This window comes from Lampetra fluviatilis, chromosome 63 (genome assembly GCF_964198595.1).
Source record: "Lampetra fluviatilis chromosome 63, kcLamFluv1.1, whole genome shotgun sequence".
NCBI lineage: Eukaryota > Metazoa > Chordata > Hyperoartia > Petromyzontiformes > Petromyzontidae > Lampetra > Lampetra fluviatilis.
The window spans coordinates 5,304,425-5,328,809 of record NC_136337.1 but is presented as its reverse complement, the minus strand read 5'-3'; the positions used below and the strand labels follow the sequence as shown (position 1 = coordinate 5,328,809).

Here is a 24,385-nt window from a genome sequence, read left to right as displayed (position 1 = left end):
CTCTACGCGACTCCGTCGAGAGAGATAGAGAGACAGAGAGATCAAGTGGCGAGAGATAAAGTGACAAGATAAACTAATGGATAAAGCATTGAGATATAAAGCAACGAGATGTATTGATGACCTGTATTGGTGACATCTATTGGTGAGAGATAAAGTGACGAGAGAGAACGCTTGTCTGCGTATTTATTCAAGGCAGTTCATTATATTTATTTTAATTTACAATGGTATTACAACATATTTTTACTTGTTTGTCTTATTATGATAATTTCGACGCGTTTTAAGGGCTTATTTAAGTGTTTATTAAAGGTAACTCGTAACAAATATAGGTTTCCGTAGGCCGAAATCATTATCCGCTGTTCACGAGCATCTCAAGAACGTATCCCTCATCGCGAACAACGGGTGCGATTAAATGACGGTCACGTTAACGATATATCGCTACGCGATTTAAAATGCAACATTTTGCCATTCAAACAATCCACGACGTGCACTGCGCAGTCGCTCGCCGTCGCCACGAAGCAGAGAAAGCGGATTCTTAAACCCCTTCCCAAGGGTTTCGCTTCATCTTCCAGGGTGTCTGGGGGTCCCAACCCAGAAAAAACATCTAAATTAAAAAACGAATTTCCTGCCTAAAATATAAAAAAATTCCCCAACACATGGGATGACTTTTTTTTTTATTTTTTGACAATAATGTCTAAGAGTGTATTGTATCACATTGCTCTGTTTTTTACCATTTCTTGTTTCATTGTTTGTAATGGCAGATATTAAGGATTCATAAAGTACAACCATAATCACAATCATATATAAAAATAAATCTATGCATTGATTTATATGAAGACAAGTCCAGATATTGTGGCCAAGGTTGAGCAAATTGTTTTTTATAGCAATAAATTGGGGGGGGGGGGGGGGAGACATTTTGAGCATATTTGAATATTGGAAGGGGGGTGTGTGTGTGTGTGTGTCCCAATATATATTATAATGACGGCCTTGTCTTCTTGGTTCTTTCGGTAAAGTCACGTAGAAGGGAAGTAATAAAATAATAAAAATAAAAACATAATAAAATAATTCTCACGACGTTTCGGCGACAACGCAAGCAGCCGTCCTCAGGTGAAAACCAGGTCTGTCGGGGAGACAGCGTCTGAATGTTTTCACCTGAGGACGGCTGCTTGCGTTGTGGCCGAAACGTCGTGAGAATTATTTTATTATGTTTTATTTTTATTATTTTATTACTTCCCTTCTACGTGACTTTACCGAAAGAACCAAGAAGATGAATCCCTGCAGTCACAAAAGCTTTAAACCGATATGACGGCCTTGGTTTGCACGCACGACAAGCCTCGCGTGCCGATTGTCTGTTGTTTTGCTGCTGCTGCTGCAGGGATGCAAGAACAGCGTGCGTGCGCTGGCGCTGCGTGCCGACGAGTGGCTGCGCGCCGCGTTCATCCCGGACACGCGCGTGCTCGCGTGGAGCGAGCACGCCACGCCACAGGAGGTACGAGCGCCTCAAGCGCTTCCAGCTCATCTACGGCTGGGGCGGCAAGAAACTTCTCGCGTGAGTGGCGGTGGTGGTGGTGGCGGTGATGGATGTGGTGGTGGTGGTGCTGGTGGTGGTGGCCGTGCTGGTGGATGTGGTGGTGGTGGTGCTGGTGGTGGTAGTGATGGTGCTGCTGTTGGTAGTGGTGGTGGTGGTGGTAGGTGGATGCGGTGGTGGCCGGTGCCGGTAGTGGTGGTGGATGTGGTGGTGGCAGTGGTGGTGGCAGTGGTGGTGGATGTAGTGGTGATAGTGGTGGTGCTGCTGGTGGTGGATGTTGTGGTGGTGGCGGTGCCGGTAGTGGTGGTGGATGAAGTGGTGGTGGTGGTGGTAGTGGCGGTGGTGGTGGTGGCAGTGGTGCTGCTGGTGGTGGATGTGGTGGTGGTGGCAGTGGTGGTGGCAGTGGTGGTGGATGTGGTGGTGATAGTGGTGGTGCTGATGGTGATGGATGTGATGATGGTGGTGGTGGTGGTGGTGGATGTGGTGCTGGTGTTAGTGGCGGTGGATGTGGTGGTGGTAGTGGCGGTGGTGGTGGTGGCTGTTCATCCTTCGCGGCAGCTCGTTCGTGTATCAAGACGCTGCTTGGTGGGCACGTTGAACTTCTTCCGCACCGTACGTAGCCAACCGACACTAATCGATCACCACCCCCCCCTCCCCCTCTCGCAGTCGTAGCCCAACGCGCTGCAGCTGCTCAACACGAGCGCCAATCGGCACATGTTCGACGACTGGAGCCAGCGCTGGAGGCGGCGGAGGGCACCCCAGTGCGTCACGTGCGCCGTCGTGGGCAACGGCGGCATCCTCAACGGGTCGCGCATGGGCCGCGAGATCGACAAGCACCACTACGTCTTCCGGTCAGCGCACACTCTCTCTCTCTCTTACCCCCCCCCCTCTCTCTCGCCCCCCGCTCTCTCTCGCCCCCCCCCCCCCCACTCTCTCTCTCTCTTACCCCCCCCTTTCTCTCTCTCTCACCCCCCCTTTCTCGCCCCCCTCCCCCTCTCTCTCTCCCCCTTCTCTCTCACCCCCCTCTCTCTTGCCACCCCCCCTCTCTAGCCCCCCCTCCCTCTCTCTCCCTCTCTCTCGCTCCCCCCCCCTCTCTCGCCCCCCCCTCTCTCGCCCCCCCCCTCTCTCGCCCGCTCTCTCTTGCCCCCCCTCTCTCGCCCCCCCTCTCCCCCTTCTCTCTCGCCCCCCTCTCACCCTCCCTCTCTCTCGCCCCCCCCTCTATCTCCCTCCTCTCTCTCACCCCCCCCCCCTCTATCTCCCCCCCTCTCTCTCGCCCCCCCCCCTCTCTCCCCCCTCTCTTTCTCCCCCCCCTCCCCCCAATATCGCGTGACGTCGCCGCTTGGGGATTTGTTGTTGTTGTTGTTGTTTTAGTTTGTTGTCCTTACACCCGCCACACCCACCCCACCCACCACGCCGCACCTCGGCTTGGCCACGTGCGTTGAGTAGTCAGTGTCGATTTACAAGTGGACAGCTGCAGTGGATTCTTAATATCGGAAGGAAGAGCGTTCCAGACGGCCACAGAAGCTCGTCTGGAAAGTGCCGCGGTGCGCTTTCAGATTGCCAGCCAAAAGACGCTGCAAAGATTTCCGGAGTTTGCGTGGTGGTGGTGGTTTTTGCTCCTTAACGAAATCGGCTAGATATTGTGGTTGGTTTGTGGCGAGCAAATGGGTCTTGTGTAAATCCCCACGACGTGGCTTTTAAAAACCAGGATCGACCTCTTGCAGAAGCCACGCAGGGGACGTGTGGCGTGCTCTAGCAGAACGGCGAGCACTCACGCGTCGCGTGAAAGCGACGTGGTGTGGTGACCGTCTTTGTTGCATGGACAGCCAAAAGACGCGGCTAGCGTTGATTAACCGGAGTTCGCGTGGTGATGGTTTCTGCTCCTTGGGGTTCATTTGCGGTGAGCACTTTGCATGTAATGAGCGCGACCTTTAAAACATATTTGTTCAGCAACGAGAAGCCCATGCAACTTGGCGAGCACTGGATGGACACGTGTCCTCCTCTCTATGTTATTCCAGCCGTGCATGCAATGTATCATCCATAATCCTCATTATTATTGTCCATTAGTGTATTCAAAAATAATTATAGATGATATTTTGGACCGCACGGTTCAACTGTAAATTTGCTCGTGTGCTTAAGTTTGCTCAACGGAAGAGCGGAACCCGGCTTAAGCCAGATTAACTCCCAGCGCCCCCCTCGAGATCAGGCACATCTATCGAAATCGGCTGAAGAATCCTGTAAATCACGTGACCTTCTGTGTGGACACCCACACTCTGAACCCCTTTCCTCTCATCTACGCATCTTTCTCTATCAATAAATCAAGCCTTTATTTCCGTTGCACTATTTGGCGCAAAAGATGCAATTCAAAGTGCTGTACAGATAAAAGAAAACATTGTCAAAAGACTAAAGCTCAAGAACAATAAAAGCAATTTCCATATAAACGAAATTGCAAAAAAAATATTTCTGTGGTTTTTCCACATGATGATGATGATTGCTTGTGTTGCAATCGAAATGTCGTGATTGGTTTAATTTTTTTTCTAACTACGTGACTTTACCGAAAGAACCAAGAATATGAATCCCTACAGTCACGAAAGCTTTAAATCAAAATCGTAACACATATTTTGTTGCCAGAAAAAAGGGGAAACATATTCTCATACAGAGACTATCCCAACCCCAAACCCTACCCCAACCCCTATCACTACCGATGCCCCTATCGCCAACCCGATCACTACCCCAACCCCTCCTTAACCACTCACGCCTGCCCTCCTGTCACCATCGCTTCACCACAACGTTGAATAACAACCACCCCACGTTAAAATATCTCAACCACTGCCACCTTGTGTACACTTTTGTAAGTATTGCAAAGGCGCCTTTGACCAGAGGTCGCAACCGGGTACCCGATACCCGTACCCTACCAGATACCCGGCTACCCTTACCCGGCCAGGTACGGGTACGGGTAGCCGTTTGCGACCCTGGTGCGGCCGGGTACGGGTACGGGTAGGCCGTGAGTCACTGGTAAGTAACTGTTTGTCACTCATTTCGGGTAGGGTACGGGTAAGGAACGGCTACCCGTACCCGGCTGGGTACGGGTACGGGTACCCATTTGCGACCCTGGAGCGGCCGGGTATGGGTACGGGTAAGGAATCAAAAGCCGTTTGCGACCTCTGCCTTTGACCGAGTAAGGCGCAGCTGTTGCACGAGTCTGTGTAAGACAGGATGGGTTTACTTCGCTCATTTTCAGAGGGGGGAAGGACACTTTCACCGATAAGATATCGTCAGCGTGAGTGAGGGGGCCGCCACACCATTTGAAACCATCGTTGGGTTTGACAGCAGCACGATGATGATGATGATGAGGGGGTGTTGGCACATTTGTGTATTGTCAGGGGGGAGGGAGAGAGGGAGGGGGGGGGGGCGCATTTAAGGCCACCAGTGGCCCTCGGTGGCCTTGCAGTGGAGAACGCTGCTGTGGATTTCACACCTTATGGTGATTGCTTGTGTTGCAGTCGAAACGTCGTGAGAATTTAATTGTTTTATATTTTTATTATTTCCCTTCTACGTGACTTTACCGAAAGAACCAAGAATATGAATCCCTGCAGTCACGAAAGCTTTAAATCAAAATTTTATTGTTATTTAACTCGACTTGCCAATGCCACAGCAGCAGCGACGGTGGTAGCATCGCCAAATTATTTTAAGAATAAACAAAAAGTTTAGGGGCTCGCTCCTCCAGGTGGATCGGAAAGTCGCGTGCTGAATCTTCGTAAATTCCGCCGTGGCCGCCGCTCCCTCGCGGAAACCCATCGTCCCACTCCCGGTCGATAAAACTAGTACCAATTAGGGTGGCACTTTTTGTCTTGTTTTAATACGTGACCCTTTTATCCGCAAATCATCTCAACCCATCGTCCCACTCCGGGTCGCTAAAACTAGTACCAATTAGGGTGGTGCTTTTTGTCTTGATTTAATACGTGACCTTTTATCTGCAAATCATCTCGACCCATCATCCCACTCCCCAGGTCGCTAAAACTAGTACCACTTCGGGTGAAACTTCTCAAAACTTCTTCACTTATCCACGACTCTTTTATCCGCAACTCATCTTGACCGACCGTCCCACTCCCGGTCGAAAAAACGAGTACCACTTGGGAGTGGCGCTACCTTTCATTTGTTTTATTCACTGCTCACATTTCTCACGCGATTCGTGAAACCCGCGCAGCGTCGCGACCGAGTTTCCTATCCTCAGTCTACCGCTCTCTGCCCACCCTCCCTGGCACCGTTTCACCTTCTGCTGCTACGATGCGCTCCGATGGCCACTTTTACAGAGGGCGATTGTTGGCACGAAATACAGACGCCGATTGATTTTGAGTCGCGCGCGCACGCGCACACCCAGCCGCCACTGCCAGCCTCCTCCATCCACCTCCATCCATCTCCCTGGCTTTGTGATTGCCGATCACGTGACGTCGGATCAGAATCAGAAGTGAATTTCTCGAGTAAAGATCACGTGGCTTCGGCTGCTGTTACTTTTGCTTTTTCTTCTGTTTTTACTATTGCTGCTGCTTCTGCTGATGTTGCTTCTGCTGCTGCTTCTGCTATTGTTGATGTTGTTTCTGCTGCTGTTGCTGCTTCTGCTGCTGTTACTTCTGCTGTTGCTGATGTTGCTACTGCTGATGGTTGCTGCTGTTACTTCTGCTGTTGCTGATGTTGCTATTGCTGACGTTGCTTCTGCTGCTGCTGATGTTGCTGCTGCTGCTGCTTTTGCTGCTGCTGCTGATGTTGCTTCTGCTGCTATTGCTTCTGCTGCTGCTATTGCTTCTGCCGCTGCTTCTGCTTCTGCTGCTGATGCGGCTCCTGTTGCTTCTGTTGCTGCTGCTACTGCCGCTGCTGATGCTGCTCCTGTTGCTTCTGCCGCTGTCGCAGGGTGAATGCCGCGATGACGCGGGGCTACGAGGACGACGTGGGGAGCAGAACGAGCTTCTACTTCTTCAGCACCAACACGATGCGCAACTCGCTGGGCCGCTTCCGCAAGCAGGGATACACCTCGCCGCCCGACACGCCGGTACGGAGCACCGCACGCACGCACAGCCCGTGCCCTTCACAGTCCGTGCCCTTCACTGCCCGTGCCCTTCACTGCACGTGCCCTTCACTGCACGTGCCCCCTCACAACCCGTGCCCTTCACTGCCTGTGCCCTTCACTGCCCGTGCCCTTTACTGGACGTGCCCTTCACTCCCCGTGCCCTTCACTGCCCGTGCCCTTCACTGCCTTGTCAGCACGTACCCTTCACAGCCCGTGCCCTTCACTGCACCCCCCCTCCCCCCGCGAGCCACGGGCTGACCCTAGAGGCGCGATCCCGTACACACGGTACACGTGGAGTCCACGTCCTTCGCACCTTCTCGACGCCCACGTCAAGGAGAGTTTCACGACAGCATCTCTTGTGCGCGTAGCTGACAACCCCTTAGAAATCTCAAAGTTCATCCTACAAAGTCCCATCGCAATGGAGAGAAACGCAAACAAATAGACAATTTCGATTTAAAGCTTTCGTGACTGCAGGGATTCATCTTCTTGGTTCTTTCGGTAAAGTCACGTAGAAAGGAAATAATAAAATAATAAAAATAAAACATAATAAAATAATTCTCACGACGTTTCGGACACAACGCAAGCAGCCGTCCTCAGGTGAAGAACAGGTCTGTCGGGGAGACAGAGTCTGAATGAAACACCACCAGGCTTGGAGCGACTATTTAAGCTGGGATGGAGGGGGGAAGGGCGCCTTGACAGAATCATTTGCAGATCAAGAGGAATTTAGCATATTTATGCGAAATGCAGATATGCGATTAGTACTACTTATTTCCATTCTACGTGACTTTACCGAAAGAACCAAGAAGATGAAATAGACAAACAATGTTTTTTTTTTCTCCCCCATTGAAACGGCCGTACGCCGTATGGACCTGACAACTCACCACTACACTCACCACTAGCTGTGCCTGTCTGTCTGCCTTGTTTGTCTTGTGTGTGTGTGTGTGTTTTTGTTTCCTGTCCCCAATTTGGCCCGTCAATGTTTGTCGAGTTGGCTCTGGCAAAAAAAAGAGAAAAGAACCACCCGGCCACGCGGCCCACGCTCAGGTGTCCGGTGGCATCACGTGACGAGAGCCACGTGACCCACGGCAGCGTCGCGAGACGTCTCGCCCCTCCCAGCGGGGGGGGGGGGCTCACCTGGGTGGAGGGGGTGGGGAGCGAGTGGGGTGGGGTGGGGTAGCCCCCGGGGGAAGGGGGGGGGCATGACACCTGGTGCTGTTTGTTTACACGGCAAGCGTGCGGCAGGGGAGTGCTTGTTGTGTAGCCCTACCCCTGTGTGTGAACCCCTACCACCCCTACCCCTGTCTGTGAACCCCTACCCCTGTCTGTGAACCCCTACCCCTGTCTGTGAACCCCTATCCCTGTCTGTGAACCCCTACCCCTGTCTGTGTACCCCTACCCTTGTCTGTGTACCCCTACCCCTGTCTGTGAACCCCTACCCCTGTCTGTGTACCCCTACCAGCCCTTACCCCTGTCTGTGAACCCCTACCCCTGTCTGTGTACCCCTACCAGCCGCTACCCCTGTCTGTGAACCCCTACCCCTGTCTGTGTACCCCTACCAGCCCCCATCCCTGTGTGTCAACCCCTACCAGCCCCTACCCCTGTCTGTGACACCGCGGGAGATCGTGACGCCGCTCGTTGTCGCTTGCAGGAGACGCGCTACGTCTTCATCCCGGACAGCACACGCGACTACCAGATGGTGCAGGCCGCCATCACCAACACGCCCGTCACCTCTGGACGTGACAGCTCAAAACTGTGAGGACACTCCCCCCCCCCCCCCCCCCCCCCCCCGGTTCCCCTTCCACGTGCACATCGCTCCACACCTCCCTGCTTATACATCTTTAACCAAGGCCGTCGTCTTCTTGGTTCTTTCGGTAAAGTCACGTAGAAAGAAATCATAAAATAATAAAAATTCAACATAATAAAATAATACAAATTCAACATAATAAAATAATTCTCGCGACGTTTCGGCCACAACGCAAGCGGCGGTCCTCAGGTGCGGATCAGGTCTGTCGGGGAGACAGCGTCTGACGCTGTCTTCACCTGAGGACGGCTTGCTTGCGTTGTGGCCGAAACGTCGTGAGAATTATTTTATTATGTTTTAGATTTATTATTTTATTATTTTCCTTCTACGTGACTTTACCAAAAGAACCAAGAAGATGAATCCCTGCAGTCACGAAAGCTTTAAATCGATATTCAAAACACATCCCCCCCCCCCCCAATATTCAAATATGCTCAAAATGTGTCGCCAGTAATATATTGCTATAAAATAGATTTCTGTTTTTATTATTGTGGTTATGGTTGTACTTTATTAATCCCTTAATCTCTGCCATTACATACAATGAAACAAGAATAGGTTAAACATAAAAAAAACAGAGCCATGTAAATACAATACACTATTAGACATTATTGTAAAACATAAATAAAAAGTCCATCCCGTGTATTAGTGAATTTTAAATATTTTTGCAGGAAATTGGTGGAAATTAGTTTTCAAATTGAGATTTTGTTTTCTGGGGGGGACGACCCCCAGACCCCCTGGAATATTTGGTCCCCCCAATGTTGACTCCATGGCTACGGCCTTGTGTGTTAATCATCTCATCGCAGTCGCTTGCAGTGGGCAAAACATACGTGACCATTTTTCATCAAAGCGTGTAAAGTGAAAAAACTAGACGTAATTTTTGTTTCCTCTTAATTTCATTGTTCTTCAATAAGTTTTCATATTTACGTCGTTCATGATGACGCTTGAGTTGACGACGTAGGTGGCACACACGGGTTTTTTTTTTAGGTCTGGAGTAGAGTGGCACGACCACATCACATCGCTCTCAACCCAGACGGTTTAGCCCGTATCCTTGTGCAGGGGAATTGAGTGTTCAGGTCCATACGGCGTAGAGCCGTTTCAATACGGGCAAAAAATAAATGTGTCTATTTGTTTGTTGTTTTTCTCCTTGTGATGGGACTTTGTAGGATGAACGTTGAGATTTATAAGGGCACGCGGTGACCCATAAGGTCTGAGTTGTCTGTAACAAGGTAGGGCACTGATAAGGGGTTGACAGGGATGTAGTGGTGAGTGTCCTGGTGAGTGTACAAGTGGTGAGTGCAGTAGTGGCGAGTGTACTGGTGGTGAGTGTACTGGTGGTGAGTGTACTGGTGGTGAGTGTACTGGTGATTCTACTAGTGGTGAGTGTGCTAGTGGTGAGTGTACTAGTGGTGAGTGTAGTGGTGGTGAGTGTACTGGTGATTATACTAGTGGTGAGTGTGCTAGTGGTGAGTGTACTAGTGGTAAGTGTGCTAGTGGTGAGTGTACTAGTGGTGAGTGTACTAGTGGTGAGTGCAGTGGTGGTGAGTGTACTAGTGGTGAGTGTAGTGGTGGTGAGTGTACTAGTGGTGAGTGCAGTGGTGGCGAGTGTAGTGGTGAGTGTACTCGTGGTGAGTGTGCTAGTGGTGAGTGTACTAGTGGTGAGTGCAGTGGTGGCGAGTGTAGTGGTGAGTGTACTCGTGGTGAGTGTAGTGGTGGTGAGTGTACTAGTGGTGAGTGAGTCTGCCAGCAGTGGCACGATCAAGCAGTTGCCAGGGCTTCTTTGCCCCCCTCTCCACCCTCACCACGTGTAGAACGTCCTGTCCGCGCTGTGTGTGGCTGCTGGTGGTGGTGGTGGTGGTTCTGGTGGTGGTGGTGGTGGTGGTGCTGGTGGTGGTGGTGGTGGTGGTGGTGGTGGTGGTGGTGCTGGTGGTGCTGGTGGTGCTGGTGGTGGTGGTTCTGGTGGTGGTTCTGGTGGTGGTGCTGCTGCTGGTGCTGCTGCTGCTGGTGGATGAACAACCCCTCCGCGTGGATCTCGCAGGCCTCCCACCTACTTTGGCAGCGCTCCGGGGCCTGAGAAGTTCAAAATGCTCCACCCCGACTTCTCCCGCTACCTACGGAACAGGTTCGAGGGTTTTTTTTTATCTCTCTCCTCGTTTCAACACTTTTATTGAACTTGTTGAAGCTTTGCTCTGCCCGTTCTACTCGGGAGGGTCTCGTCTGGACCCCCCCCCTTTGCGTCTCTCTCGCCCTGTGTTGTTACAACAACAACAGCAAAGCATGAATGGACTACAGGAGCGATTTTTCCCATGTAAATGAGACCATAGATGATTTCTTCCCCCCCCACTACCACTTCCCCGGGTTGTCAACACCCACCCACCCATCCATCACCTACCCACCCATCACCCACCCACCCATCACCCACCCACCCATCACCCACCCACCCACCCAACCACCCGACCACCCACCCACCCAACCGCCCACCCAACCACCCACCCACCCAACCACCCACCCGACCACCCACCGACCCGACCACCCACCCACCCAACCACCCACCACCCACTTTGTCCCTCGCGTTAGGAACCGTGGGTGCATATAATCAATAATTTTGTTATATCTTAACTGCAAACTCCTAAAAATAATTTCACAAAGGTTTTCACTTTGGGGTGGGGTGTATGCCCCCTCCCCTCCATCCGCCCGCAAACTCCACCCCATGAGCGGGCGCTTTGTTCATGTGCACAGCAAATAATGAAATGAAAGCATTCAAAAAGAAGGGTCTCGACCTGATCTTCAAAGACTTTTGTTTTAGTTTTATGATCAGGTAGGTCACCTGCCATATTTTAGCAGTTGGGGAGGGGGGGAGGCGATGGTTTGGCCAGCGCCAGTTTAGTTTTTACGCGTGAGTTTTATTATTTTATTGGAAATGCCGGAGAACTGCCCGGCATGGAAAACTCGCGCGCACAACAGGATGAGAGAGAGAACTTTTTTAAATTTTATTTTACCAGCTAAGGCCCCACTGCTAAGCTACGTAGATATTTTTCGGAAGCGACCTGGCGATTGCAAATGACAGCTCAGCACCACGTGGAAATTTGTAGCAGCAGGCAAATGCTCTGAACGCGTGGTGACGTTGATTCGAAATGTGGAGGGGGAAAAACGGAGGAACCGGAGAAAAACTCCACGCGACCACGGGGAGGGAAAGAGAGCTAGAGAGACACGCAAACTCCAAATATACAGCAGCAGGTGTCGGGGTCGGGATCGAACCCACGACCTCCTGCATACCAGGCGAAGGAGTTAACATCTCCACATGCATAAAGGCACCCGAATTGCGAATCGAACCCAGGCCCCCCCCCCCCCTTCTAGCGAAACAAAAATAGGAAAGTAATGCAAGGGAAGCTAGCGACGGTGGTTATTGAGTGACCCGTACACCGCACACAGGCGCATAGCTGTGAACCCCGTATCAGCGCCCTCCCTTGTCACAGAACACTTCAGAACTTATTGGTCACCCCGTGTCCTCTTATACATCTCAACGTTCATCCTACAAAGTCCCATCGCAAGGGAGAAACACAAACATATAGACAATCACCACTACTACACTGACCACTACTACACTCACCACTAGTACACTCACCACTACACTCACCACTAGTACACTCACCACTAGTACACTCACCACTACTACACTCACCACTAGTACACTCACCACTAGTACACTCACCACTATTACACTCACCACTAGTACACTCACCACTACTACACTCACCACTACTACACTCACCACTACACTCACCACTAGTACACTCACCACTAGTACACTCACCACTAGTACACTCACCACTACACTCACCACTAGTACACTCACCACTAGTACACTCACCACTACACTCACCACTAGTACACTCACCACTACACTCACCACTAGTACACTCACCACTACTACACTCACCATTACACTCACCACTATTACACTCACCGCTATTACACTCACCGCTAGTACACTCACCACTAGTACACTCACCACTACACTCACCACTAGTACACTCACCACTAGTACACTCACCACTAGTACACTCACCACTACTACACTCACCACTAGTACACTCACCACTAGTACACTCACCACTACACTCACCACTAGTACACTCACCACTACTACACTCACCATTACACTCACCACTATTACACTCACCGCTATTACACTCACCACTAGTACACTCACCACTAGTACACTCACCACTAGTACACTCACCACTACTACACTCACCACTACACTCACCACTATTACACTCACCACTAGTACACTCACCACTATTACACTCACCACTAGTACACTCACCACTAGTACACTCACCACTAGTACACTCACCACTACACTCACCACTACACTCACCACTAGTACACTCACCACTATTACACTCACCACTACACTCACCACTAGTACACTCACCACTAGTACACTCACCACTACACTCACCACTAGTACACTCACCACTAGTACACTCACCACTACACTCACCACTAGTACACTCACCACTATTACACTCACCACTAGTACACTCACCACTAGTACACTCACCACTAGTACACTCACCACTACACTCACCACTATTACACTCACCACTAGTACACTCACCACTACTACACTCACCACTACACTCACCACTATTACACTCACCGCTAGTACACTCACCACTACACTCACCACTAGTACACTCACCACTAGTACACTCACCACTACACTCACCGCTAGTACACTCACCGCTAGTACACTCACCACTACACTCACCACTATTACACTCACCACTATTACACTCACCACTAGTACACTCACCACTAGTACACTCACCACTAGTACACTCACCACTAGTACACTCACCACTAGTACACTCACCACTATTACACTCACCGCTAGTACACTCACCACTATTACACTCACCACTTGTACACTCACCACTACACTATACTCTACGCTATGCACTACACTAATACATACCTGTCAACCCCTTATCAGTGCCCTACTTCATTACAGACCAATTCAGACCTTATTGGTCACCCCATGTCCCCTTATAAATCTCAACGTTCATCCTGCAAAGTCCCATCACAAGGGAGAAACACAAACAGATAGACACACATTTATTTTGCCCGTATTGAAACGGCTGTACGCTGTATGGAACCATACCCCTTGTCATTGCCCTACCTTATTACACACCAATTCAGACATCATTGGTCACAATGACGACTGCGATGTGTTTTTGTTCTATCCCCCACAGGTTCATGATGTCCTCGCGGCTCAAGGGGCGTCTCCGCGTGATCTACAGGCCCAGCACAGGAGCTATGATGCTGCTCACCGCACTGCACACCTGCGACGTGGTGAGCTGCTCCCGAAACTAAACGCATTTTTCTTTTTTTAAACTAAAACTTTTTTTTTTAAATCCTTTATATTAAGTTCGCTTGCTTGCTTGCTTGCACGCTTACGACCGTGCAAATCTTTCGGTCGTTTTTTTACCCACTTCCCGTGATCCAATCGAGCTGACATTTTCAACACAGACTCGTTGTGCGTGACAATACATTTTCGTGAAAAAAATTTTTCCAAAATTTTACACTTTTTAGGAACAAAAAATTATATGTAATTACCAATTGCTTAATGGTGCCAAGCAATCATCTGACCCATAGGTGGCAGCCATCTCAAGCCAGAGGACGAGAGGACTCTAGCCGCCACGCATATAAAGGATTTATAGTGAAAAACTTTGTTTTTATGGGTTAATTTTTTTTTCTTTCTCCCCTTCAAATTTCGAATCAACATCACGCTTTGAGAGTGTACGGCTGCTTTACATTTCCACATTATAACAGCCACTTCGTTGAGCTGTTCTTGTTGACAGGTCCCTTTTGTAAAAGAGCTGCATACAGTAGCTCAGTTGGCCTTACCTGGTCATGTAAACATAATTCTAGATTTGAAGTTTTCGTGACTGCAAGGATTCATACTCTTTGGTTTTTTCGGTAAAGTCATGTAGGTAATGACTTCTTGTCTCGTTGTCTGTTAAAAGCTCTAACGGATAAGTGGAAATCCTCCCCATATTGGGCATTAATTCCAGATTTGAAGTTTTCGTGACTGCAAGGATTCATGCTCTTTTGTTTTTGGTAAAGTCACGTGACTTTACCGAAAAAAACAAAGAGCATATAAAAATAGTTTAGTAAACCCCCATCACCACCCCTACCCCTATCACCAAACCTATCACTACCCCAACCCCTCCTTAACCACTCACACCTATCCTTTATAACCGTCACCATAGTTAAACAACCAGATTTGAAGCTTTCGTTACTGCAAGGATTCATATTCTTAGGTTTTTTCGGTAAAGTCACGTTGGTAAAACATTTTAATTAATAAAAGTAAAAGTAAAATAAAATAAAAATCACGACGTTTCGGAGGCAACACAAGCTTCCGTCTTCAGGTGGAACCGTCACAGCACGATAGCTGTATCAAGTGAGAGAAATTCCAAGAAAACACTCCTTGTATATTACCTTGTTATCTCGGCATCTCTTTAGGAAGGCCAGCGTCTCGAGAAGCTGTGACTTCTTGTCTCGTTGTCTGTTCAAAACTCTAACAGATAGGTGGAATTCCTCCCCGTAGAGGGCATTAATTCTAGATTTGAAGCTTTCGTGACTGCAAGGATTCATATTCTTTTTTTTACTTTTATTAATTTTAATTTTTTACCAACGTGACTTTACCGAAAAAACCTAAGAATAGTTAAACAACCACTTTGAAGAACAACAACCCCACTATTTATGTAAACCACTGTCTTCTAATGTACAATTTTAATTATTATTGTAAAACGCATTGGACTCTTAAGACGCTATATACATCTATATAAGATAAGAATCGATTCTTGCATTGAATTGCAGGCCTCAGTCATGATGAGGATTAATCGTTATTGAACGGTTGGGTCAATTCACGCGATAGGCTGGGTCATGAAGCCAGCATGCCCAGCCACCGCATGCCCAAGCAGCTTCTCTATGGCCAGATAGAGGGGCCTAAACGGGCACGACACGGGCTGGAGAAGAGATGGACTGATGCGGTACGGGAGAATGTGGAGCTGAGTGGACTTGCCGACGGTACCACTTGTGTCAAGATCAGCGTCCATGGAGGAGGCTCGTGAAGGACGCTGCTGCTGCTGCTGCTGGGCAGTTGGAGGAAGTTGCCTTCCAACAACAAGGAGGGCAGAGGAGCGACGCTCACAACAACGAGGGGAGTGCCTGGTGGCTGAAATGCTGGTGCATCAGCCAGTCATCTCCATCGGTTAACCCATGGCACCTGCTGGGTCTGTCCCGTGATCTCCTGCGTCAGCGAAACCTTCGATACATCACGTGACGGCCTCAAAGTGCACCTGGCCTGGCACAGGCGCCGTGGTGACATCACCGTCGGTTACATGGTGGTCTGACGGTTGTTTTGTGGCCTTGTTCCCTTCCTCGCTGTTGTCGCCGTTGCTGCTGCTGCTGTCGTGACCGCCGTGTGTCCGTGTCCCCTAGGTGGACGCCTACGGGTTCCTGACCAAGGACTACGCCAGGTACTCGTGCTACTACTACGACAAGGTGAAGCGCGGCGTGCCCTTCGTAGCCAACCACGACATGAAGCTGGAGCTGGTGCTGTGGGCGCGCCTGCACAAGTCCAAGATGATCCGACTCTACATGGGAAAGGGCAATTGACGCGTGACGAACTGCGAGCGCGCTGAGAAGTGGTGGGGTAGGGGGGGGCGGGGGGTTTGGGGCCCGACACGGAGCACCGGGGTTTGGTGGGGGGGGGGGCTTGGGGAAAAGTTTTCGTCGAACTGTCACTCACCCGCCCACCCGTTTCGAGCCACAAACTTGGCCGCTCCTCTACCTTGCGAAGTTGCCACGGTTGTCCCGGAGGTCGGTTCCTGCGGACGACGGAGCCGGGCTCGGAGGCGGAATGGCAGAGCGGCGGGTGGGTTCAGGGGGCGTCTCCGGCAAAACGCGGCGCTTCCGGCAAAACGCGGCGCTCACCGTGAAGTAGTGTGCCAGTGTCTACCAGCCAGGACGCGGTTTAACCGGTGTTTAGAAGCCCTAATTATTATTGTTATTGTTGTTCTTATTGTTACGACGATTCCGCTGAGTCTCAAGACTTATTTTTTCCTTTCCTTAGAATCCCATCCTCCGACAAAGTCGGTGGAGTTTAGGCTTGGCCTTGAGTCTTGGAGGCCAGCACATGCCATGGCCTCAATGTAACAAAAAAAATGAGTTTCGTTTATTTTTGTTGCTTCTCCAAAACGCTGGAGAATATCCAACGCTCGCAGATTCGTACACGGAGACGCTGGGAAACTGCAGATGAGCTGGAAGGCAGTCAAAACTGACACTGTAAAGTGAGAGAAGGGGTCTGTAATATGGAGGTGTTAAGTTTTGATAGTTTATAGCGGCTGTGTCATGCCACACCCAGGGTAACCGTTTAAAGTAGGTGTGTCGAATACGGTTATCCTGGGCATTTCCGTGCTCATTTAAAGAGTTATGGATCAGGAATCTAGAGAAATTATAGCAATTTTGAATGCATGCTCAACCCCATGCTCGACCCCATGCTGGACTCCAAGCTCAACTCCATGCACTTTCCCATGCTTTATCCCATGCTCGACCCCATGCTCGACCCCATGCTCGACCCCATGCTCGACCCCATGCTGGACTCCAAGCTCAACTCCATGCTCAACTCCATGCTCGACCCCATGCTTTATCCCATGCTCAACTCCATGCACTTTCCCATGCTTTATCCCATGCTCGACCCCATGCTCGACCCCATGCTCGACCCCATGCACTTTCCCATGCTTTATCCCATGCTCGACCCCATGCTCGACCCCATGCTCGACCCCATGCACTTTCCCATGCTTTATCCCATGCTCGACCCCATGCTCGACCCCATGCTCGACCCCATGCTCGACCCCATGCTCGACCCCATGCTCGACCCCATGCTCGACCCCATGCTCGACCCCATGCTCGACCCCATGCACTTTCCCATGCTTTATCCCATGCTCAACCCCATGCTCAACCCCATGCTCGACCCCATGCTCAACTCCATGCTCTATCCAATGCTCGACTCCAAGCTCGACTCCAAGCTCAACTCCATGCACTTTCCCATGCTTTATCCCATGCTCGACCCCATGCTCGACCCCATGCTCGACCCCATGCTCGACCCCATGCACTTTCCCATGCTTTATCTCATGCTCGACCCCATGCTCGACCCCATGCTCGACCCCATGCACTTTCCCATGCTTTATCCCATGCTCGACCCCATGCTCGACCCCATGCTCGACCCCATGCACTTTCCCATGCTTTATCCCATGCTCGACCCCATGCTCGACCCCATGCTCGACCCCATGCTCGACCCCATGCTCGACCCCATGCTCGACCCCATGCTCGACCCCATGCTCGACCCCATGCACTTTCCCATGCTTTATCCCATGCTCGACCCCATGCTCGACCCCATGCTCGACCCCATGCTCGACCCCATGCTCTACCCCATGCTCGACCCCATGCTCTACCCCATGCTGTAGGAGATTGCCAGCAGAGGATTGCCAATTGGACCGTACACGCGTACACCTTGCACTCGCGTTTTCGCAGAGTACCTATTTATTAAGACTCTCGAGGGATAGTCGAGGAAAACGCTGACACCTTTAAGCTTGTTGACAATTAAAAAGATGGAAAGAAATAGTTTATTTTAAATTAATGTTTAATAAGGTAACGGGGGGGAGGCGGGGGGGTGGGGGGGGTAGGTAGCAACTTAACTGTATTTTATTAAATAATGACAAAAGAGGTTTACGTCTTTAGTAGTGTATTAGCACGATGACTTCACAACTGTCAACCCATACGGGTTTGGTCGTATTCTTGTCCAGGGAAATTGAGTTTTCAGGTCCATACAGCGTACAGCCGTTTCAATACGGGCAACATTTTCTTTTATTTTCGTTTGTGTGTCTCCCTTGTGATGGGACTTTGTAGGCTGAACGTTGAGATTTATAAGGGCACAGGGTGACCTACAACGTCCAAATTGCTCTGTAATAAGGTTGGGGCACTGATAAGAGTTTGACAGGTATGCGCTCGTGTGTTGGAGAGTACACCCGCGACGTTTACACCTCGAGTGCTGTGACATTTTCGCCGGTAATTGCAACACCCCTGGAGCCCATCGGGAGACAGACAGAGTTGCGAAGAAATCCTCGACTCCACGTGTCCGTCCTTAAATCGAGGTGGGGGGTAAATGTGATGCCGTTACTGTGGTCCAATCAGACCAGAAGCGGCGGCGGGGGGGGGGGTAAAAGTATATCATGTAATTTACAACTCATGCGTGCCAATGTGTCAGCGTCGTTGTATACACAACCAGGCATCATCGTCTTCGTCACCCGCGCTTCGTTTTACCCGAGGAGAGCCTCACCCGAGCTCCCAATGTTCGTTTACATGAGCGGTCCTGCCAAGTTGTAACAAGTAGAGGGGGCGGCGATGATGATGCTGCTGCTGCTGCTGCCCGTTTGTACTGCCACTTGAGTAATTTGCGAGTGATTTTGGATGTGTTTTGGCCGATGCCAGCTACGTTGTGTACCGGGGAGCGGTGGTGTAGCGGTTAGCGCTACGCTGCGCTACGAACTTGGAGACCCGAGTTCGATTCCCGCTCACGGCCAACACCGGTGACGGTTATCTGAACCGGTTCTGGGCCTCCCCTAGGTCGACTCAGCCTCAAATGAGTACCCAGTGCAGTGTGTAGTAAACATCGCCACTAGCGAGAAAAAGGCGGTCGGGCGTGTGGTGCTGGCCACCCCAAACCCCCTCGTGTGCCGTTCTGGCCTTCATAGGTGCTCGCTGACGGCACTTGCTCCAACAGTCTGTTAAGGCTATACTGGGGGGGGGCGATCTTTGTCTTTGTGTGAACTGCTCGTTGAGTCAATTTCGATTAACTTTTCATCAGTGGCTTGGCACGAGTGTTACCACCGTGCCAGCCAACGACGAAATCGCGTGATCAGCAGTCCTTATAGGTGGGTTGTGGTGGTGTAGACAGAATGGGTGAATTCTGATTAATGTAATGCTTAAACGTTGTTTTTTTAATACCATTTGATGCTTTCGGTAAAGTCACGTAGGTATGAGATAAAATGAATCACGACGTTTCGGGCGCTTGTGTTACGTCCAAAACGTCGTGATTTATTTCATTTAATACCTACGTGACTTTACCGAATGAACCCAAAGAATATGGATTCCCGCAGTCACGAAAGTTTAAAATCAAGGTTTTTTAATTATTATTTAAAATGTGTCGAATCGTTGTCGTCCGCGCAAATTGCACCTCGCAATCCGGCAGGCAGCAGCAAGTGAGGCCGGCGCTGACAACAATCGGCCAAGCTCTGCAGTCCTCAACATATTAAGATGTTCGCTGTCAATCAATGCGTGTTCATACCATGCAATGAGTTCGTTCATCTCTCCGCTATTAGACTATGAAAAGCGACCAAACGACTGTCTCGATAGACATTCATATTGTAGTCACCACGGTGTTAGAATCGATGTGAAATGACGTAACTGCTGGATTATTGTTGGGAAACAAAAAGTTGTTGAGCTGCTACCGTAACTGCTGCTGCTGCTGTTGTTGTTGGGGTAGCGGCCACGCAAATGTTTACATGGCGTGCAATAAACCCACGTGATTCTAGGCCGTCGCAAAGAAATGAGTGGCGGGTTTACTTAATTATTTAATTATTTCCTGGCGGGATGGGGGGGGCACGACAAGCGTGGAGGTGAAGTATGGGGGTCAAACGGCATCTACCCCCCGCCCCCTCCCCCCTCCTCCCCCACCTCTTCCATGACGGACTCAGCTTGGCGAGCATCTCATCCAGCAGTGGATTGACAGCGGGGGCTACGAATTATCCCCGCGGAATTGTCACCGTGCGAGAGAGTCCGTCCGTGCGTGCGTCCGTGCGTGCGTGCGACCGGCAGAAACTGCCCACGTGGACGCATCAGACCACAAGCGGTGGCCTCCGTTATTTTTATTTTTTGTAAATTGAAAGGGGGGTTGCGGGGGGGTCCCCCTCTCAGTCACCCTCTGGCATAACTCCCCACTCCCCCTGATCAGCTCGAGAACGCCTGCGTCTGAAAGCGAGGACTCGGCAAATGGGGAGTTCACACAGATCTGGGTGGCCCCCTCGTGAACGCCACTCCACAGACTCTGAGTTTACGCGATTGAAGTTGAAATGAGACTGACTCGCCTGCCCCTCCCCCCTCCCCCGCATCTCCCCTCCCTCCCCCGCATCCCCCCCCCCTCCCCCGCATCTCCCCCCTCCCCCACATCTCCCCCACCCCCTTCCTTCCTTCGCCAAAGGAAATGGATCAGACGCACCGCGTAACGCATTACGCTACGGTCCTACGCAGTCCGCGTTGGTTGTCTGTCCGGGCAGCATATCCCGCTACGCACCACTCACGCACCACTCTCCTATCTTCTAAGCTGTACACAGCCCCCCACCCCCCTCCACCAACCCCCCCCCCCCCTTGTGATTTGATCAATAAAAAAGATAATTGACAACAAAAAAGGAGGATTGCGTCGCTGTAGCGCGCGTACGACTGCTGCTGCTGCTGCTGCTTCTGCTGCTGCTGCTGCTGCTTCTGCTGCTGCTGCTGCTTCTGCTGCTTCTGCTGCTGCTGCTTCTGCTGCTGCTGCTTCTGCTGCTGCTTCTGCTGCTGCTGCTTCTGCTGCTGCTGCTGCTTCTGCTGCTGCTGCTTCTGCTGCTGCTGCTTCTGCTGCTTCTGCTGATGCTGCTTCTGCTGCTGCTGCTTCTGCTGCTGCTTCTTCTGCTGCTGCGTTTGCTGCTGCTACGACTGTGTGTAATCCCATTAGGGCGGTACTAGCGGTGTTTCTCAAACTTGTTTTGGCCTCCGGAGCACTCAGCCGATGCAAACATTTCCCTGAACCACCCAAACCACCCAGCCACCGCCCACGCCCTGGCGACAAAAACGCAATGATCGATCTCTCTCTACATACCACTCGTACAAAATGGTTCTTATTACTGGAACATTAAAAAAAATTGTACGTAACTAATACGGTTGTCTTTTAGGTGTGGGGGCAAGGGGGGACATTTTAATTAAAAATATACATACTTTTTTTTTTTATTAAACATCATCAGCCAAATATGAATTCACTTCCGAAACAAAATGTGTGAAAAAACGTCGTCATTATTGTCCGGCTCAACCTGCGTTCGCATCACGGCCACCTGTAAGATCGTCAGGGACCACCGGTTGGTTCCTGAGACCGCACTTTGCTGTAGAGTAACCTGCAGTGTCACTTTCAGCGTTGTGATTTTTTTTGGTCAATGCCGGTTACATTGTATGGTTGTTTGTTGTGGTTGTTGTTGTTGTAAATTTATGGACGGCCCCACGCACAGAAAGATGCCCGAGTCGGGGATCAAACCTATGCCCCTACCTGCTGCGAGACACGAGTGTCAGCACTGTGACACAATCTGTCTGGTGGGCTGGGGTTGGGGGGGGGTAGGAACCAACTCACTTCATTCTACCAATAAAACGTGTTATTAAATTATAAACACAACCTTTGCACTGCTAACGAAAGCACTTTGGAAATCTAATCATAGCGACAGTATATCGGATATATCGTGGGACCTTATTGCCAGCATCAAATTATAAAAAACAAGAAAAGGGTTCACCCTTTCTGGCTAATAAAACAGGTGTTGAGATTTACACATTGGAGTGAGCTGATGATGAGGCTGCGTACGGTGCAAAAGAAGTTCAACACAGATGCAAGCCCAGCCTCAAACTGGCCCAACCAGTTGCCACTTACGTGACGGAAGTCGATTATACACTGGTCAACACTTTTTCTGGCATAAGGTATTCCAAAAGTTTTAATGTAATTTTGGGGTGCTGATTCCAAATCTGGCATCAGTTTTTGTTTATCACATCAGGTTTTTGAGATATCAAATATTGAATTTTCAATAAAAACTGCGGAAGAAAAATATTAAATAAATGTGGATATCTACATGAAATGATATTATAAACACACTATCCTAAAAATACAGCACCATATTTTAACACCAAAGCAGTCACTGACTCGCAACAACTTGCAATCATAAGTGACAGAGTTAAATTCGGGTAATATCAATGAAAATGGGGTATGCCGAAAGCATAAAATGAGATGTGATAGAGCAAATCTGACATCAGATTTGGAATCAGCACCCTGAAATTAGTCTAAAACAGCTGCAAAAGTCCAGGCCAGAATTTTTTTTTTTGTTGTTGACCAGTGTTATCAACCAGGAATGGACTACGTCAATAACTGGCTTAGGATCACCTAAGTGGCAAACTGGGCGTTGCCGTGTGGGAGTCTGGTCTCACTGAGCAATTTGGACTCCAACCTCCACGCTGCTAACGGCCCCCACTCTTATCAGCGTGACTCAGTTTGTGGCTGGGCAAGCTTCCGAGGCAGGAATTGCGGGATGCGGCGTTTGTACAGAGCAGTGGTTCTCAATTGGGGGTACGCGTCAATATGCCAGGGGGTTGCGTGACGCGATTTATCGATGCGTGAAGTTAAATATCAATTCGTGAGAGTCGTTGGTGAATAATCATGTTGCATGAATTTGCCAATATATATATTTTTTAAACTACGGTCAAATTTTAATCCACGTGGTAACCCCGCACGACATGAAAGAGCTCTCTAAACTCACCGATGGTGAACAATGCGGGTTTCCGAGAGTAACTTGAGCTCGAACAAACGACGTCACGCGTGCAGAGCCTCCGTTGAGTTTGTCTTTTTTATTTGCTTGCAGTTGCGAGCTTAGTCAGGACACCTCACAAAATGGACAATTGGTTAAAATGTTGACGTTCGTTATTCATACCTTTACTTCCCGGAACCACGTTGGGTCAGGGCAAAGGGATTGGTACTCGGTTGAAACACGATTCAACAACGGGGGGTAACAGCAGTAGCCAACCAAGGTTGAGAATAAACACATTCCTGCGGAGGGAGCTGGTAGGAACGTTGGGTTGCTCGGTCAATGGCCAGGGTCAACGGCGGCGTGGTGTATTCCGCAAATATGGCCGACTGTGAGGGTGGGCACAAGCTGGCGTGAGTAGGTTAAACGTTGAGTTTTATAAGGGCACCACGGGGTGACCAGCCCCTCCCCACCCTCCCCTCCCCAACCAGCCCCTCCCCACCCTCCCCTCTCCATCCAGCCCCACCTCTCCAATTTCTGTATGCACGACGGACGGAAACAATAATCCCCTGTGGGCTAGTGTAACCAGGAGGTTCCTACCAGTACCAACTGCTCTACAACTACCGCACACCGAACTACTCGGATCCCGGTGGCCAACATTATCGAGCGGCATTTGTGTAAGCAAGCAAACCCTTGACCGGCTTCGATCTTCATGGGGATCATCATCGGAGTCAGGCTCGTGAAACACATGCTGCTGGATTAGCCAATGTCATTGGCGAGAGGCTCACATCTACACTGTGGACCCCTCCTGTGGACCAACACAGTAATTGCCTGTGTTTGTGGATACAAACGGCACTTCTGCCTCGACCGGTTTACTCTCACAGCCAAGACCGACTACACAATGCACGCGGAGCGTCCGTCGATTGCTGCTGTCGTTTTATTCGCTTGCAGTCACGAGTAAGCTAATAAGGACACCTTACAAAATGGCCGACAGAATGGGTTAAAACTATGTTCATTATTCATGCATTTATTCCTCAGAGCAATGTTGGGTCAGGCAATTGGGGGTGGGGGGGGGCAGTTTACTCCAAATTTAACGAGGGGGGAGCGGAGGGGGGGGGGGGTCACAGCAGAAGCCCAAAAAAAATGTTGATAACAACTGGGGGTCCGAGGTGAGTAGCGGGGCCTCGCACGCGAGAGGGCGCTGTTTGACAAGGCCTGGACCACGTGGTACCCCCTGTCACGGGGTGACGTCACAAGCCCCACCCCAGCCGTCGCGAGCCCTCGCACGCGAGAGGGCGCTGTTTGACAAGGCCTGGACCACGTGGGCCAACTGT

General features: G+C 50.3%; 1 protein-coding gene across 1 annotated transcript; it reads left to right on the top strand.

The window, feature by feature from the left end:
• Positions 1-1,299: 1,299 nt before the first annotated feature.
• LOC144951651 (alpha-N-acetylgalactosaminide alpha-2,6-sialyltransferase 2-like) lies at positions 1,300-16,080 on the top strand. Its single transcript, XM_078881943.1, is given in 9 exon segments — positions 1,300-1,311; positions 1,373-1,486; positions 1,488-1,550; positions 2,198-2,376; positions 6,434-6,572; positions 8,239-8,342; positions 10,424-10,507; positions 13,650-13,749; positions 15,904-16,080. Coding segments are annotated over 9 exon segments (972 nt in total).
• Positions 16,081-24,385: the final 8,305 nt, after the last annotated feature.